The 17505-nt window shown below is 41.4% G+C and overlaps 1 protein-coding gene across 2 annotated transcripts in view; it reads right to left on the bottom strand.

Annotated features, from left to right (window-relative positions):
* ENTREP2 (endosomal transmembrane epsin interactor 2) overlaps nucleotides 1-17505 on the bottom strand; it is a 978998-nt gene that overhangs the window by 508027 nt on the left and 453466 nt on the right. The window contains exon 1 of one of the 2 annotated variants that reach the window (XM_068272539.1): nucleotides 4976-5069. The exons of the other annotated variant lie outside the window; for it this stretch is intronic. Within the exon in view, the coding sequence (XP_068128640.1) occupies nucleotides 4976-4990 (15 nt within the window). The 5' untranslated portion in view covers nucleotides 4991-5069. Of the gene's footprint in view, nucleotides 1-4975; nucleotides 5070-17505 lie in introns of those variants that run through there. 2 annotated transcript variants of the gene reach the window in all.

Below are 17505 nucleotides of genomic sequence, written 5' to 3'. Positions count from 1 at the left end.
AGTGAAAATGTCAAAATCAAATGAAACGAAGGTAATTTTTATTGGGGTGTTATAATTTAAGTATTATATGATTGAAGTCGTAGGCTTCAGTTACCTGAACTGAGTTTAGTTAAAAGGCTTGATGTGCAAGTCTCCCTTCAAACAGCATTTCTAGAAACACTGGAACATGGGTGTTTGTGCCCTACACAGAACCAGCCAAGGTTAAAGAGTTTATCTACCCGATGTACAGACAGATAGGCAGTCTTGTTCTGTAAATATCAGTTATGTTTCAGAACAAGATGACCGGTGCCTGGAACATGGGACTTTACAGGCCATGCGCAGTAACAACTGTGCGTGTCATGATACCACGAGGGTCTGAGCCAATTGTAGGCTTGGGGGTATGGCTCAGATTATTTCACATTTAACTCTTTAGTGACCAGTATTAAAGCCGGTGACCGACTGCAGAGAGTCACTCTTCTGTTTCCTGTGACGGCTGGCTTCAACCCTTTACTTTTATTTATGTCTTGTCATCTTATCTAACTGTCTGCTGTATATACGTAGTCTAGATGTAACTTAGTATAGATAGACAGAAGATAAAAACTGGTTATCATTCACCAGGAATGTAGCCAAGAGCTATAACGCAAAGGACTGACTAGAGAAGGCCCTGTTTCCACTAGCCACTGTACATCCTACAAAATGCGCAGCGGCAATTCCTCTTCTGAGAGTATGCAGCCGAATCCCGGAAGCCGTGCCATACTTGGCTATGGGATTTGCTGCCACTTGCATGAAAACTGACCGCAATGTCATCCAAAATTGCTATGGCAAGCAATTTGGATGGCAGCAGAATTATCCCCTATGACAGAGCTTCCCCGCACGGTTTGCCTGTGAGGGAACTCTGCGGATTCGGCCACATTTCTGTGCTAGTGGAAACGGGCCCTAACACAACTGCTTGGTTGGACTTGTACAGTAAGTAAATAAGTACGTAAGCAGCATACATAAACTCCTAGGAAAAACAGTTCTCTATGTTAGTAATTCAATACAGTTACTTAATAGACATGGGGTCGATTCATAAAGCATTACCGCATTCGATAATGCAGAAAACAGCTGACTTTACTGAGCACTTCAGAAAATGTCAATTAATAAAAGTTGTTATTACATGAAAAGCTGAAATTATCGAGCAGTGAGGTCAATTACCGACTTGTGTGGTAATTACCTCAACACATGTCAGTAAATGTCAATTCATAAAGATTAGAACAGGGGGTAAAGGCACAGAACAATACCACCTGCTTTGAAGTAATGATAAGAGAGCGAAGTCTATGCGGGATTGTGCTGGGAATGGAGACTGAAGCAGAAGCAGTGAGATCCCCCCCAGGCAGCAGCAGAGTGATCAGAACTAAACTGGCTTCCTCTGAATACCTTAGGCTGTGTGGCTGTTTAACCTCTTGGGTTCCTGTTTTTAAGATGTGTAGGAGCTGAAGGTGAACACAACAAAGCATGGCATGTGTTAAGTTTCTTGAAGTTCTTCTAAGCAGTAGCAATTAAACAGATTGTTAAGAAAGACTAATAGACAAATTCAGAGCAGATTTAGGGCAAGCAGAGTCAGTACAACAACAAAACATGTTCATCTAAAGGGAAGTTGGGATGCTTCTTATATTGTAACGCTGTCTCTGTACGGAGAACAGCATGTAACAACACAGGCAGCTATTCTTCTGATGCTACCGACAGTTGGGCTTTAGTAATTTACCGCACTTCTATCACAGCTGTGAAATTTTTTATGAATTTTCACACAAAAGTCTAAAATACCGAATGCTGTATTACCGCACAGCCTTTTATGAATTGACCTCATGGTGGTAGCAGGAAAAAAGGGCGCCGGCGGCTAGTGGAAAAAAGGGCGCCGCCAGAGACTCTATGGCATTTACCGATAAAATGGCGAAAATGCCAGAAAAAAGGGCACCCAATAAATATCGATAACAACATTAGAACATTAAAGTTTTTAAGTCTAATATCATTTTACAAGATTGCAACGTTATAGTTTTTGTCATATTTTGTTTGTATATACAGATTTTACATTATCAAATATATTATTGTTTAAATGTGTAAAGGGTATTTCTGCAGGTGGAGTGGTTAGGTTAGGCACCACCAGGGGGGGGGGGGGGGGGTTAGGGTTAGGCACCACCGGGGGAGTGGTTGGTTTTAGGCACCACCATGGGAGGGTTCTGTGTGAGAGTAGGGTTGTATTGTTGAATTACATAACAATTTTTAATGTTACTATATTTTTGTTATCAACTCCCATCTGTTTTAAAATGGTATTTATCGTTAATCAATTTCATTAACAATGTTTATCGTTATTGAGATTTCATTATCCACCGGCACCATTTCGTTATCCAGGTGGGCCCTTTTTTTCTGGTGCTCATTTTTCATGCACGTGACATGGTCAGAACTGAAGAAATGCTCAGTGGCATAGCAATAGAGGATGCAAAAGTTTTGACTGCACCAGAGCCCTCAGGCTAGAGGGGCCCTGAGGGGTGTGGATGTTTTTACCTATGTAATGCTACAGCTTTAAGAATCATACATTAATTTAGTATGAAGTCAAAACAGATACTGTGTAACATTTATTATGGCTGGTTACTGGTCAGAGCATTATAACTTCACAGGAAATACCAATATGATGATATCATACAGAAACTCAAGATGTCTGCAGAAATAATCATGTGCACACTTAAAGCCGAGTGCAAACAGGGAGACGTGTGCAGAGAATGAAACCAATATTTTAATAGGACAAGAAGCTACTGCAGAAAGGTGGAGCCATAGTAAGGAATGCGGACAGTAGCATATGATGTGATGAGATGATTGGTCTACACAGGTCAGATGACAGCACCCAAAGACCACACCCAAAGGAGATGTCATCGGGATTATAATAATCAATGCAAACAATAGATTCTTCAATTCTGGTATTGGTTAAGCTTGGGGTAAGTCACTTATGTAATACTGATATCAGAATTCCACATGTGTTAAAAATACACCCAACATCTGGCATTGGCATTTGGAATCTTTATGTTCTTGTAGGATTAACCCCAAATTCCTTTGACAGGGGCCCTCCTTTTGACATTTTGATTACAATATTTTTTTGCATTTTATTTTACATTGCAATTTTTTGGTTTTGGTTTACGATACAGCTATACGAAGACCATCCAAACCTACCCTGTTGGAATTTTGTTGGTTGCACTGTACAATATTCATGCTGTACGATCAATCATATATTGTCGTTATGGCTAAACTTGATTGCAAATATAGACAAGACAAGACAAGACAAATAACATTTATATTGCGCTTTTCTCCTTGTGGACTCAAAGCGCCAGAGCAGAGCAGCAGCCACTAGGGCGCGCTCTATTGGCAGTAGCAGTGTAAGGGAGACTTGCCAAAGGTCTCCTACTGAATTAGTGCTGGCTTACTGAACAGGCAGAGCCGAGATTCGAACCCTGGTCTCCTGTGTCAGAGGCAGAGCCCTTAACCATTACACCATATGCCATATATATATATATAACACTACCATGGAAAAAAATGAAACGCTTAACTTAAATAATATATTTGGCATTCTGTGTGCTCTCCACATTTAATTCTATAATAGCCCAAGAAATTCTAAGGGAACAGAAGATATTTGAAGTGCCACACAGAAGTGCTCTATTTGACACTACAATCAGGTACAGAGGAAAGACTACTAACAAATGAATCACCCCATCATCATACTGGTGACATCCAATGTGAGTATCTGTGCATTACTTGCACATGCTAGGGCGTACTTATTAGTTCTCTTCTCTGACATTCAGTTAAAGAGTGCAGTGGCTGGAATAAGTCGGCTTTATATGAACTAACTCCTTTAGAGATGTAGGTGTATTGCAGAACTCCTGTGTGCACCTTCAGCAGCTTGAAGGGACAGAATATACTCTCCCTTATCCTACAAATACATTATTTAACACAATAATTTCATATGAAGCACAAACAACATATAATAACATAAAGCATTTTCTGCAAATAGTGTACAGAGCAGAGCTCTAAGCACAAACTACGTTAACCTACAGCAGCTTTTCAGAATGTACTTTACAGAAAGCAGACCATTACAGAATAGACTAATGCAATGAGTATTACTTTTTGTACTTTGTGTTAATGTTCTCATATAGGGGTGTTTTGTCAGCTTTTCAATTGCATGAGCTTTATATTGACTTTCAATGCTGTTCACATCAATCACCCAGTGACTTCTAATGGCTACAAAAACATGCAGCTCTTTAGGGTTCCATAGGAGATTTAAGGTGAGACAATCTTGAGATGGCTGCAATTGTCAGAAGTTCTTCTTTGCTGGCAATGTATGGTAAAACATAAAAAATGCTTCTAAAATAGCTTCTAAAGTATTTTCACTGCTTCATAAGTGTACATTTACAAGCAATGTGAGTTAAAACGGCTGTAAGATATTGCCAACAATAGAATATTGGTAATTTTACCCATATTCTACTATCACCTGTTATTGATAGTATAATATCGGTGATGTTATCAATATTCTACTCTTACCTATGAACTTATTCTCACACCAACCTCCCCTGCCTTTATGTTTAACACTAACCAAACTTATACCTATACCTAACAATAACCTACCCCCATCTATGCCCAACATTAATCTCCCACCCACCAACAACACCTAACACTAATGAAGCCAAAAACATCTTTTAATTTGACTCCATGGCTCCCCCTTGGTCTATTAACAGACCACAGAAATGCTCAAGACTCCAGATTCCCATTGGTCTGTGTTTTGCCTCACGGGAAGGGTTTTTAAACCCTCTAACTTCGCTCACCACCGTAGTGGGTAAAATGAATTGCAGCAAAACATGAGGAAAAATGTAATAATAATATTTATTGAGCTACAATCCTGTTATAATAATCATCTAGGCTTGCAGAATAATAGGTACATTGTATTTGAGTAATTAGTTAGCACCAATATTCTTACCAAGTATTGTAGCATCACCCAGAGAAGATCGGGGGACCTCAGCGACCTTGGAGGGGAAATACCTAGCGACACAAACAGATGGCATGTCTGCTTGTCCTTCGAAAGTCCCAACTCGAAAGTATTTTCCTTCCTTTATATCAGGGCTGCCCAATAGGTCGATCGCGATCTACCGGTAGATCGCGACCGCCTTCAGAGTAGATCGCGGCCGGGTGGCCGCGTCTTGACATATTCTGCAGCCTCGGCTGTCAGATTTTGCTGCCAGAGCAGCATCAGCGAGGAGAGGGGAGGCGCGGCTGAAGAGGAGGCGTGGCTGAAGGGGAGAGGAGTGAAAGAGGATATAGCGTCTCCTCCCCGCCAGGCTGCTCGTGACAGAGTGTCTGTCTTCCAGGGCTGCCAACCATCATCCAGTTCCTGGCTAGCAGAGAAAGCTCTCCTTAGGTCAGTAGTGCTGCCCGAGTGCCATCTTCCTGCCTCAACTGTATTATGTCATCTGAATGCACAGCATGCATCTTCCAGCCACTGCCGACTGATAAGCTGTCAGCAGTGAAGGGGATGCAACAGCAGCACAGCTAAGGATGCCTCCGTGCTGAGGATGCCTCTGTGATAAGCTGATCCCCCTTCCTAGAAAACAGCATGGGGTCACAGGAGTGAAGAGAGAAGGGGGAAGCTGTTCTCCAGGCAAGACATGGGGGTTGATGAGCGATTACGTGTGAAGCAGGGAAGGAGAGTGTGATTCTCAGCTGAAACTAGAGCTGAGCTTTGTGTAAATAATTGTCCTCTAAATAGCACAGGGACACAGCTCTAATAGTTCAAATGCATTGTTTTATATTTTTAACTGGTTCTTGGGAGCTGCTCAGATGCTGGCAATATGGTAGCAGCAGTTCTGAGTGAGTCTAGTGGAGGTTTACTTCCTGCTGTATATAGCCTGAATGTGGGACAGGCAGGAATTATTTTTTCTCTATGCAGAACTGAGCCTAACTATGCTGGGATATGGGGGAACGTGTGTGTGTGTGGGGGGGGGGGGGGGTTCGAGCCACTGTGTGTACGTGGGAGGGGGGGGGTAGATCTCCTGGGCTCTGCAATTTTTAAAGTAGCTCGCGAACCGAAAAAGTGTGGGCACCCCTGCTTTATATAGACAGAATTCAATGTCTGCGCAGGCGTATAACATGTTTCATTCATGCACCTGTGCAGATAAGGGTGCGTGATCACCACGTGCTTGTATCAGTACGCGTGTGCAGACAAGACACATGACTGCATGATCACAAGGTGCTTTAGAGGCGTCACAGAACACGTGCTTATGTGAGAACTTTGCACAATATCTTATATTTTGACTAGTGTTGTAGATAGCAACATTCCCATGGTCAGTATCCCATGAGAAATAGCAACACTCTCATGGTCAATCTTCCATGAGAGTGTTATGATTAGAAATATCTCATAGCCAGTTTTTGATGAGAATGAACAAATGTGTTACTTTGTTACTTTGAATTATAACTTCCAGTGTTGTAATGAACTATCATAGAACATCCAATAACAAAAGAAGCTAACATACTGTATATACCATGAACAGTAATCACTTATCAATCAATCAGACATTCATGTCACTTTTGTATCTCAGTCTGTTAATAGACCAACAAAAGTTTGCTTTCCTAAAACAGAAAGAATTTGCGATAATTCAGGTTGGAGTGAGCTCGAGATGTCTCCCAGGCACCACTGCTGAATATATGCAAATTAACCATTAGTAGACCAAGGGGGAGCCTTGGAGCCATATTTAAAGGTGCTTTTCTCTAGCTATACTTATTATTGTTAGAGTTGCGGCAAGTGGCGCGTGTGGCAGCGGGTGTGCGGCGGAGATCTTTAATCAAGCTGACAGATGATATTGGAGTGGGACATTTTTGATGATATTGGCGTGGGAATACTTTTTTTAAAGGTAAGTATTCATGGTTAAATAAGAACAATAAAGGACCTTTAGGGTTGTGTTTTAATTTCTTTTAACCCTTTCTGGAAATAGAAAGGGGTACTATTTACCCCAATCTCATTTCTCCTGGGCAGGGGGCTGGCATCTGGGGGTCCCCTTCTTAAAGGGGACTCCCAGATGCCACCATGAAACCTGCCAGGGCTCCCCCTCTCCCCCAGAGCCCTTGTCCAATCCATGGACAAGGGGCTCTTCCCCACCTTTGGTGCCCAGGTGGAGGTGCCCTCCATTCCATGGACCATGCGGGCTGGTATAGGTCAGGATGCAAAGCCCCATGCAGCTGGGGCTTCGCATTCTTGCTATCCCAGCCTTCATGGGGGACAAGAGGTTCAAGAGGCTCTGGTGGGGGGATCCCACATCATTTTTTTTCAATTTCCCATACTCTGAACATATAAAAAATAAAATACATTTATATACATGTTAATACATTATCTGTCATTTTAACAAATTTAAATATAAACTTTTTTTTCTCTGAGATTGATTTTCTCAAACACTACAAGGTTTTTTTGAAAAAAAAAATGTCCTCTTGTTCCCACTGTCCCCTTTAACATACCCTGCAAATTTGGTGTTTCTAGCATGTATGGGTACTTTGCTATTAACCTGCTAATGTGGGCGGCCATTAAACTTTGAAAATAACCATTAAAAAAGTATTTGCGCAAAATACATGTTTGTGGTGATTATTTTGAGTTAATACTCCACTGCCATGCCACTGTCTAGGTTGCAATACACTTTTAACACCTTTTTTAAAGAAAAAAAAAAATAGAATTTGATGTTCACTACATCACTACAGTACTACCTGGAGAGCAATGCATGGCGACATCATCTCAGAAGCCAGGTACCCCGTGGCTACCATGTGCTGAGTCAGGTTTCAAGATCACACCTCTTCGAAAGTTGGTAAAATGGTTACTTCAAAGTTATATTTTCAACACTGAGTTTGGTTACAATCTACTTTTGTGACATCCAAATACAAAATGATGGCACTAAAAAGTGACAACATAATATGTCTAACTCTGCAGAACTAGACATAACAAGGTTTTATTCTACCTAAGGTTATCATAAGGCTGCTTTAATTAAAAAACACTGCCTAGGGCAAAAGATTTTCTCTCAGTTTCCAATTATGATTTAATCACATCTGCTAGTTCTTGCTTAGTAAGTTCTTATATAGATAGAAGAGATTTCAAAGCCCCCACTTCTGTCTGACTGTCTGCTGCATTACAAAGACCACAACCATATTGCAGCAAATGATACTGGTTACATTCACTGTCCTGAGAATTATTATAAACCCACAATGTTTTCTGTTTGTATTGTTAAGTAGAATACATGCTGTGCTTTGAGAAAGTTGTGGTCTTAAGGCTAAAAATGAAATATCTTCAGTATTTTAATACTGTACTCTGTTTTGCCCTACCTCCTGCAAATCTTTTCAGTGAATCATGAAAAGGTTGTTCCAAGTTTTACATCAAGTTATGTATTGTCTTTGTCAGTAGGACAGATTAAATAGGAACTTTAGTGAAAAGGGGAAATATATAAATCAATGCATTGCAAAGGGAGAAGTTAAAAAATAGGAGATCAAGAAATGGTTGATATTCGCCATGTAATTTGTTCATATTGTGTGATCCCCATTCAGCCTGCACATAATCATCTTTACTACTGGCAGAATGGGGGAGCAGCATAAAAATTGGGATCAGCGGGGGATCTGTGTCGCTGGGGGAGTAGATACGCCCATGGGTGGAGGTCACTGGCTGCCATACACACGCCTTATTATCGGCTGAGGCGGTCGTTATCAGACGCCTTAGCAAACTTAAGTCAGATATGTGTACCGGCCTTTAAGAAGACGATCTAGTTCAAACAGCACAGCAGATCACATTGGGTGCCTTGCACTGAATGCTAATAGTATTGCGGAGCTTAGTCTGTTCAATGCAATAAGGATGAACGAATCTGCCGAAAACAGATTCACAAAACTGTTCATGAAATTTCCCCATCTTGTGAAGCTTTGATAATCTGTAAGTAAATCCAGGGGGTGTAGAAAAGGAAATAGGCAACTACCCCCAGAAATTTGCCTGATGGCGAATTTTGTCCTCAGATTCATGAAGATTTTTACACTTGCAGGTAATTCCTGCATTGCGTTACCTTATTTTACCGCAAGGGGACGCAAAACCAATGACAGTCTATGGAGACTTTCACACTTATTGAGGTCCATTACGGTACACCAGAAGTATCTAAGCTGACACATGGGAGCAGAGCATTACCGCAAGCACCGCTCTTAATGCATGGTGCTTGCGGTAATGGAAGTCTATGGGCAACACACGTAGTGTAAACAATGGAGCACGGTGTGTCACCATCTGCGTTTTCCCACCATCTCAGGCTTACTTTAAACAAATAAGCCATATCTGCCACAAATCTGACTTTGCAGATTGCTACACCCCTGATTTCAGCAGGCACCTTTAACAGAAATTAACATATAAATTGTAGGTGCCATATGAAAATTATTGGTTACAGGAGGAAGGATTGAGCACCAGTTGTTGAAGCCAAAGCAGACAATGTAAGGTTTTAGTTATGCGATATGAAATTTGACTGGGCACTGGGCAGCATCTCTTGCGCTACACGGAGTGTGAAATCCCCTGGGCTGAAGAGTAACTTACAGATTCAGAAAGTGAATGATGGGAACCTGTCAAGGTGAATTACTAACCATCTATCAGGAAACAAATTAATAATTTCCAAATCTGATTGGTCCTTTGAAAAGCTGCAGTTCTTTCCATAGTAATTCTGTTGCTTGCGGTGCAAGAAAAACACCCATAGAAATGAATTGCCATAACTAGGACTGCAGGATGTGTAAAACACCTTCTGAAAATCATTTTATATTTGACCCCCTTTCATCTTCAGAACTGCCTTAATTCTATGTCGCATTGATTCAACAAGGTGCTGAAAGCATTCTTTAGAAATGTTGGCCCATATTGATAGGATAGCATCTCGCAGTTGATGGAGATTTGTGGGATGCACATCCAGGGCACGAAGCTCCCGTATTTGCAGTGGAGATGAGTGGTACCCAGTGGGTTCTTCTGCTGTTGTAACCCATCCGCCTCAAGGTTGTGCATGTTGTGGCTTCACAAATGCTTTGCTACATACCTCGGTTGTAATGAGTGGTTATTTCAGTCAACGTTGCTCTTTATCAGCTTGAGTCAGTCGGCCCGTTCTCCTCTGACCTCTAGCATCAACAAGACATTTTGCCCACAGGACTGCAGCATACTGGATGTTTTTTTATTTTCACACCATTCTTTGTAAATCCCAGAAATGATTGTTTGTGAAAATCCCAGTAACAGAGCAGATCGTGAAATACTCAGACCGGCCCATCTGGCACCAACAACCATGCCATGCTCAAACTTGCTTAAATCACCTTTCTTTCCCATTCTGACATTCAGTTTGGAGTTCAGGAGATCATCTTGACCAGGACCATACCCCTAAATGCATTGAAGCAACTGCCATGTGATTGGTTGATACGATAATTGCATTTACGAGAATTTGAACAGGTGTTCCTAATAGTCCTTTAAGTGAATGTATATATGTATATACATACATATACATATACATATATATATATATATATACAGTATATATATATATATATATATATATATATATATATATATATATATATATACACACACATATATACATATTTATTTTCTTTTAAACAATGCAAGTTGCCTGGCTCCCTGACCCTATGTCTCTAATACTTTTAACCATAGACCCTGAACAAACATGCATATCAGGTGACGACTCAAGTCTGACTGGAATAGCCACATGCTTATTTTATTTTGTGACTACTGATGCCAGAAGATAAACCTGACTGCCAGGCAGTAGTGGTCATGTCTAAGAGAACTCCTGGAGAAGCATGGGATCAGTTTAGTCAGGTGATAAATATGTCATTCTCTGATTTGCAAATCATGATCATGTGCTAAAGCAGGATGTGATTACAGCAAATCAGAGCTTTGCAAGTCTATGGGCTCGATTCACAAAGCGGTGCAAAGTGTTTGCACGCTGGTGAAAAGGCCCTTATCACGCCTAAACTCACTTTAGGCATGATAAGAAGAAACTCGCGCGAAGTTACCGCGCGTACGCGCGTACGTGCGCGCGCAGCACCCGACGCTTCGCGCGAAGCTCCCATTAAGTCCTATGGGACTTTGCGCGCGCTCTCACGCGCGTACGCGCGAACGCGCGTACGCGCGGTAACTTCGCGCGAAGAGCAGGAAAAAGCGGTGATAACTCAGTGGTGAAAAGGTTATCACGCCTAAAGTCTTTTAGGCGTGATAACTGAGTTATCACCGCTTTGTGAATCGAGGCCTATGAGCTGATATAATTAATCACATACTTCTCCATGAATTCTCCTAGACATTATTACCATTACTACTGGCCGGCAGCTGGTATTGCTTAAACAGAAATAAAAATGGCAGCCTCCATATCACTCTTATTTCAGGTTCACTTTAAATGAGTTTTACTAAGCATAATATCCAGTGTACTGTACATCTTTCTCTATGCCCTTTGCCTATGCAATTATTATGCCATTGTTCTTAGTCTATAGGTCTTTTTTTCCATTTTCAACCAGTGTTTCCTAGACTGGAAACTAATTTCCTGAAGAGCGTATAATCAGAGAAAAGGCTCAGTGACACTGCTCAGATTATATTCAAGTTCCTAAGCAGAAAATACAAATGTTCCATTACATCTCTGCATTGCTATTTTTTGCCAGCCGCAAGGTGACATTCTGGGAGCTGGGAAGATTGTGTTGCTCAATCAAGGAAAGGAGAAGTTTTATTTCCACATTAATACTAAGAAACCGAGCCCTTCCTTCTATCCATCATCATTTTTCAAAACGAAGATTGTGGAGATACTATAAAGCTGATGTATCTAAATGAACTAGACCTTGCTGCTCTCATTCACTGGATAACGATTTAAAAACATTATTTTCCATTTACAATCGCCATTTAAGGAATGTATGCATAGCTAGGGGACAGTGTCACCTACTATATCATACACCATTCGCTACCTTCCCATGTACAGACTAAAGAAAAACTGCACACACCGGCAGTTATTGGATGTTAAAAGGTTAGAATGCCATTTAATCTAGCTAAAATATATAAGAAACCCTTAAAATGGCTAATTTATCTAAGCATTTTCTTTTAAAATGTGCTATTCCAAAGGTCAAAAATGCCTGCTGAACTTGTCTGATGTGTCTGCCAACATGTCTCTGTAGTCATAAAACAGACAGCCCATAAATAATATCATGAAATACAGTTAAACTCTACTGTGAATGCTTCCTGGATACACTTAGCAGCCTATTCATAAAGTAATTAAAAGAAATAGACTTCATTTGACCCACAGCTTGCTTTGGTTTGGCAGCCATTTTACCCCTGAGCACATGGACTTCAACAATAGCCTCCACTTCCTGCTATCTTGTAGAATGAATTTATACCTGCTGAAAAGATTTGTATCAGCCAGTCACCGAGGCTTCAAAAAGGGAAGTGAGGTTTGTTGAGGGGGTGGAATTAATGTAGACAATACTCTAGGACAAGGAACTATGGGTCTGTAATGTGGTATATACTTTCCCAAAAAGGTCTTGGGAAGCTGCACTAAGGTTAGGCATTAATGAATTAATTGTGTGGAATGTTCCATGTGGTTTATGTCTTATACTGTAGAACTGTTGTGTTAATATTATTTTCTGTAGCTTATCAATATCTGTACATGCATTTTAAGGTTTATTTATACTGTTGTTGGTGTGCATTTCTTTAGCCAAACAACCGGGAAATGGATATTGTTGTATTATTTTATACTTAGACCCACATAGCATAGCTGCTGCTCACAGTGGTTTGCAAAAAGACACAGCAACTTGAAAAACATCAAAAAGTCATCGTCATTTTGCAATGGACAACAAGGTTGCACCTCTGGCTGCTGGGTCCCCATTGGCTCTTAAGTAATGTCTCTGCACATGTCTTGTGACCTAACCAGCCAACTGAGAATATTCTGCCTCTTTATTAAGGAATGAGCCATAATTTGTGGACGAAAATTGACAGAGAGTTAGCCCTTTGAGTGAGAGGGTATAATGGTGATCGGAAGTAAATCTACAGGCATGAAAAGCATTCACCGCTTAAAAATTATGCAAAGCTGTGCTTGTATTGCAACACTCATTTTTTTATAGGTCACTGTTTTATGCCTTGCCCTGTATCTCTGCACAAGCAGTGGATTGCAAAAAGAAACACCAGCCCCTAGTTATAATTCAGTGATTTTTAATTGTTTATACATTTAAACACACACACATACACACACACACACACACACACACACAACGTGCAGCAAAGCTTTGGCTGTTGGCATCCCATTGGGTGCACTGGATCACATGATATTGGAACTGAGATATGCTATGATCTACCAATGAAAGAGCAAAATACCTTACCTTTCTTTGAAAGAAATGGTTGCAATTGTCATCCATAGAGTTGAATAGATAAGAGTTAGTAGAATATTCTTTCTGACAGATATCAAATAGGATTAGTGTTAGCCTAATTACATGTTTTCTGAGAATACCCAGTTTTTAATTTGCTAAAATGCTAAATGCTCTTCAGACACTAAAAGCCTCTGTCTTTAAGGCCCGGTTCACACTTGCAGTGGCCCTCCGGAATCGCCGTGCCGGAGCCGCACCGCCTGCAGAACGGACGGAACGGACGCACGGCATAGCAATTAAAGCCTATGCGTCCGTTCACATGGGTCCGTTCTGCAGAACCGGAGCCGGACCGGATCCGGGCCGGATCCGGACTCCGGCCTCCGTTCCAACATGCGCTATTTTTTCATCCGGCCCCTCCGGCAGCCGTATCCGGGGCGGAGCCGGACTGCACCATCCGGCCAATACAAACAAATGGGAACCGGAGGCCGCACAACACACTGGCTGAGAAATCCGGATCTTCTACCCCACTTCCTATGCCGATTTTTGCGGCGATATTGGCTGAGGACACATGGGCAAGCATTTTGGAGTGGAGCAGCACGAGCTGGAGGTGTTGGCAGGATGTTGGCAGCATGTCGGAGGTGGAGGTGAGTGCTAAACAGCAGAGGGCCTGATTCCACAGGTCCCCCTTCTGCTGACCTCCCAGACCCCAACATTTTATTTTTTTTTTACGTATATTTTGCCAAACGGATCCGGATCGCATCCTGATTACCACCTGATGCAACCTGACCGGATCCGGATCGGATCCGGATCAGAACCGTACGGTTCCGATCTGGATCCGGTCCGGATCCGGTCAGGTCATCCGGTCCGTTTGGCAAACAACCGCTAATGTGAACCGGGCCTTAGTCATACACTATGTGTTTAGACCCTACTGTGCTCTGGGAGATCATGTGATGTTTCTGCTCAACTCACCGGGGAAAAAAAACATCACAGTGATTCACCTTGCCAGCAGTATATATGCCAGCATCTCTATAAATTGGAGTGAGGTAAGATTTTATAATGGGCAAACAGTCACTAAATAGTTTATAAATAAATACTGTAAAAATGCAGAATTTTATTCAACAAGTTGCAAACAGAAAATTATTCTTTAAGACAGCATATTACTGTATATCTTATTTGATTCCAGTTTACCACCTGGTCATTTTATAGTGCAAAAGCTAATTAGCACTATGGTAGGATCAGCTCTCTAGAGCGCATGAACATAGGCAATGGCATTGAGGGCCCTGTGGAGGCATTTACAGCATCAGCTCTATGTGTACATTGCAATGCTGTCTGTCAGACCAGGGGGATGTCACATTAATGCAGCCCTTCACATTCAGTCCTTAAGGGTAACCAGTCAAAGCTTTTTAAGATCTTCATAACACATAATTACCAATTAACATGATCCTAATTATCACTCTGACAGCTTGATTGGGTATTTAGTTTCCTCTTGCTAGCCTGGTCTCCACGTTTTTAGCAACGACTCAAGTTGAAGCCTCCAGCCTGCTGGTTACAACCTGTTATACGCATATTATTCCTCGCTGCTCATTTAATAACTTCATTTTACAGATTACTATGCCCAGGAAGGAAAAACCCAGTGGACCTTAAACTAATTGAAATCCAAACTTGGGAATTGAATACTCATTTTCCATGACAAATGTATTCATATTTGTATCTATATATGTGTAAATTTTAATTAGTTTCCGGTTGACTGGCTTTCCATTCTTTGGAATTAGGAAATGACATTCGCAGGTATGCAAACCAATTATATTACATTCAGACCAGGCTTACAAACAACACAACGCGTTCACTTCTAATGTCTTCACATAATGCTTACAATTGGAGTAAAATACAGCATCACAATTAAAGTATATGGACTCTGCAAATCCCACTTGGTTGACCAACCCCATTAGCCATTTGCATCTATTTATGTTCAAGAATTACACTTTTTTGGCCTAAGTAGCATTTTGCTAATTGAAATGTCAGTATGGTGCAGCATTATTGCTCAGCATATAATAAATGGCTTTAAAAATGGCCTCCAGCAGTTACAGCAGTAAAGGATGCCTTAAAATGCGACTGTACTTGGGGTGTATTGTAATTAAGATCAGGCCTTGAATAATTATGCAATAAAGTTATATTACTAATCTTGACTGAACACTGGAAAAAGATATTATGGATATTAGCTGCCCACTGCTAATACAATGCTGCTATGATGGTATACATAATTGCTTCTGCCCAATCACTTGCCCTCCCCCCCCCCCCCCTCATGCTAACAAATGCAATCTGCTGAGATTGAATAAGGATTGGGAGCATCTAGAAGAAAATCCTGCAGCAGAATTTATCTACAGACATAGCTTGCAGCTGTCCCTAATTTAGAATCCCCCCTCCCATCTTTTCTTCATCTAATGTGCCTGGCTGTGTGTACATAACCCTATAAATAAATGTATTTTTCTGACTAAAACGTGATTGCATGTGTAAAATTGTACGTCCAATCTCTAAATCTTAGGGCTCGTTTCCACTATTGCGGTGCGGAAACACCTGGATTCCACCGCTGACGAAATCGCATGCAGATGCGATTCCACATGCGTTTTTGCCGCGATTTCGCATGCGATTTTGCATAGGTAAGGGTATATGCGAATTTAACCATGTCACTGCCTGTGTGGATTTACATTGGAACCTATGCGAATTCGCGGCAAAAAACGCATGGGGAAAACAAAAGCGATTTCCCTATTAAATACATTGCCTGCGATTCGCCTGCATTCCACACGCAGGCGAATTCTGCGGGGTCTACCGTGCAGAAAAATCCTGCACAGAAAAACGCAAATGAAAACTGACAAGTGGAAACAGTCCCATCTACTTGTATTGCCTATGCGAATTCACATGCGTTGTCTGCATGTGGAGTCACGCTAGTAGAAACAGGCCCATAACCATGCTGGTTTTCAAATACTAATAAAAAAGGAAACATTAATGACAAAAGAAAAGTGCAGTGTGATTTTGAAAATTAAAATGTGTTTTTGTGCATTAATTTCTCACTATGGGCCATACACAATCTCAAAACTTAGTTTTCTCCTTGGTGATAATTTCCCACCTTATCAATAAAATTACTTTTAAGGCACCAGCCAGCAAGAAAATGCACAATTCATTTTGATAGTATATTGGCCTCAATTCACTAAGCTTATCTCCTGTCTTTAATAACGTTTCTAGAGTGATCACCATGGTGATGAGGCATGCCGTGTTAAGGAAACATTTTACCTCAGGCAAACCTAAAGTTAACTCTTCAATCCTTAAAATAACTGCAGAATTCTAAAGTTAAAGGCAGGCTGTTAATTAACTGCGTGTGAAAATAACTACAGAGGAGGTAACTTAAAGAGAACCTGTACTGAAAATAAAAAGTCAAAATAACGATACACAGGTCATTCTTACCTCCCATGTAGTCTACTCCTCAATTTCTCCTCTCCTGCTTCCCATTTTGTACACACACATACACATACACACACACACACATACACACACACACACACACACACACACACACGTACACACACACAGTATCTCACTAAAGTTGAGTACACCTCTCACATTTTTGTAAATTTTTGATTATCTTTATATGGGACAACACCGAAGATATGACACTTTGATACATTGTAAAGTAGTCAGTGTACAGCTTGTATAGCAGTGTACATTTTCTGTTCCATCAAAATACCTCAACATACAGCCACTAATGCCTAAACCACTGTCAACAAAATTAAGTATACCCCTAAGTGAACAATGTCAAATTCTGCCTTAAAGGACTTACGAGGCCAAAATCTGCACCCAAAACGTAAAAAAAAGTTGACTACCTGCATGACTTTGTAAGGCACGGAGGACGCCGTCCGCGCCCTCCGTGCCATTCCACCTGGTCCCCTCTGCTCAATAGCCCCCCAAAAGGCTGCGACCCCACGGTCCGGGTCGGTATCTGCAGCCTGCATAAAGATGGCCGCCGGAGCTGGCCACAGCTGCGCAGTCCGCATAGCCACTACTGCGGCTGCGCAGCTCTAGGGCCAACCCTCTGATCCACGCTGCTTGTTACATGGACGGCGTCCTCCGTGCCTTACA

This window comes from Hyperolius riggenbachi, chromosome 3, assembly GCF_040937935.1.
Source record: "Hyperolius riggenbachi isolate aHypRig1 chromosome 3, aHypRig1.pri, whole genome shotgun sequence".
Classification (NCBI taxonomy): Eukaryota; Metazoa; Chordata; class Amphibia; order Anura; family Hyperoliidae; genus Hyperolius; species Hyperolius riggenbachi.
This window is presented reverse-complemented; position numbering and strand designations above follow the sequence as displayed.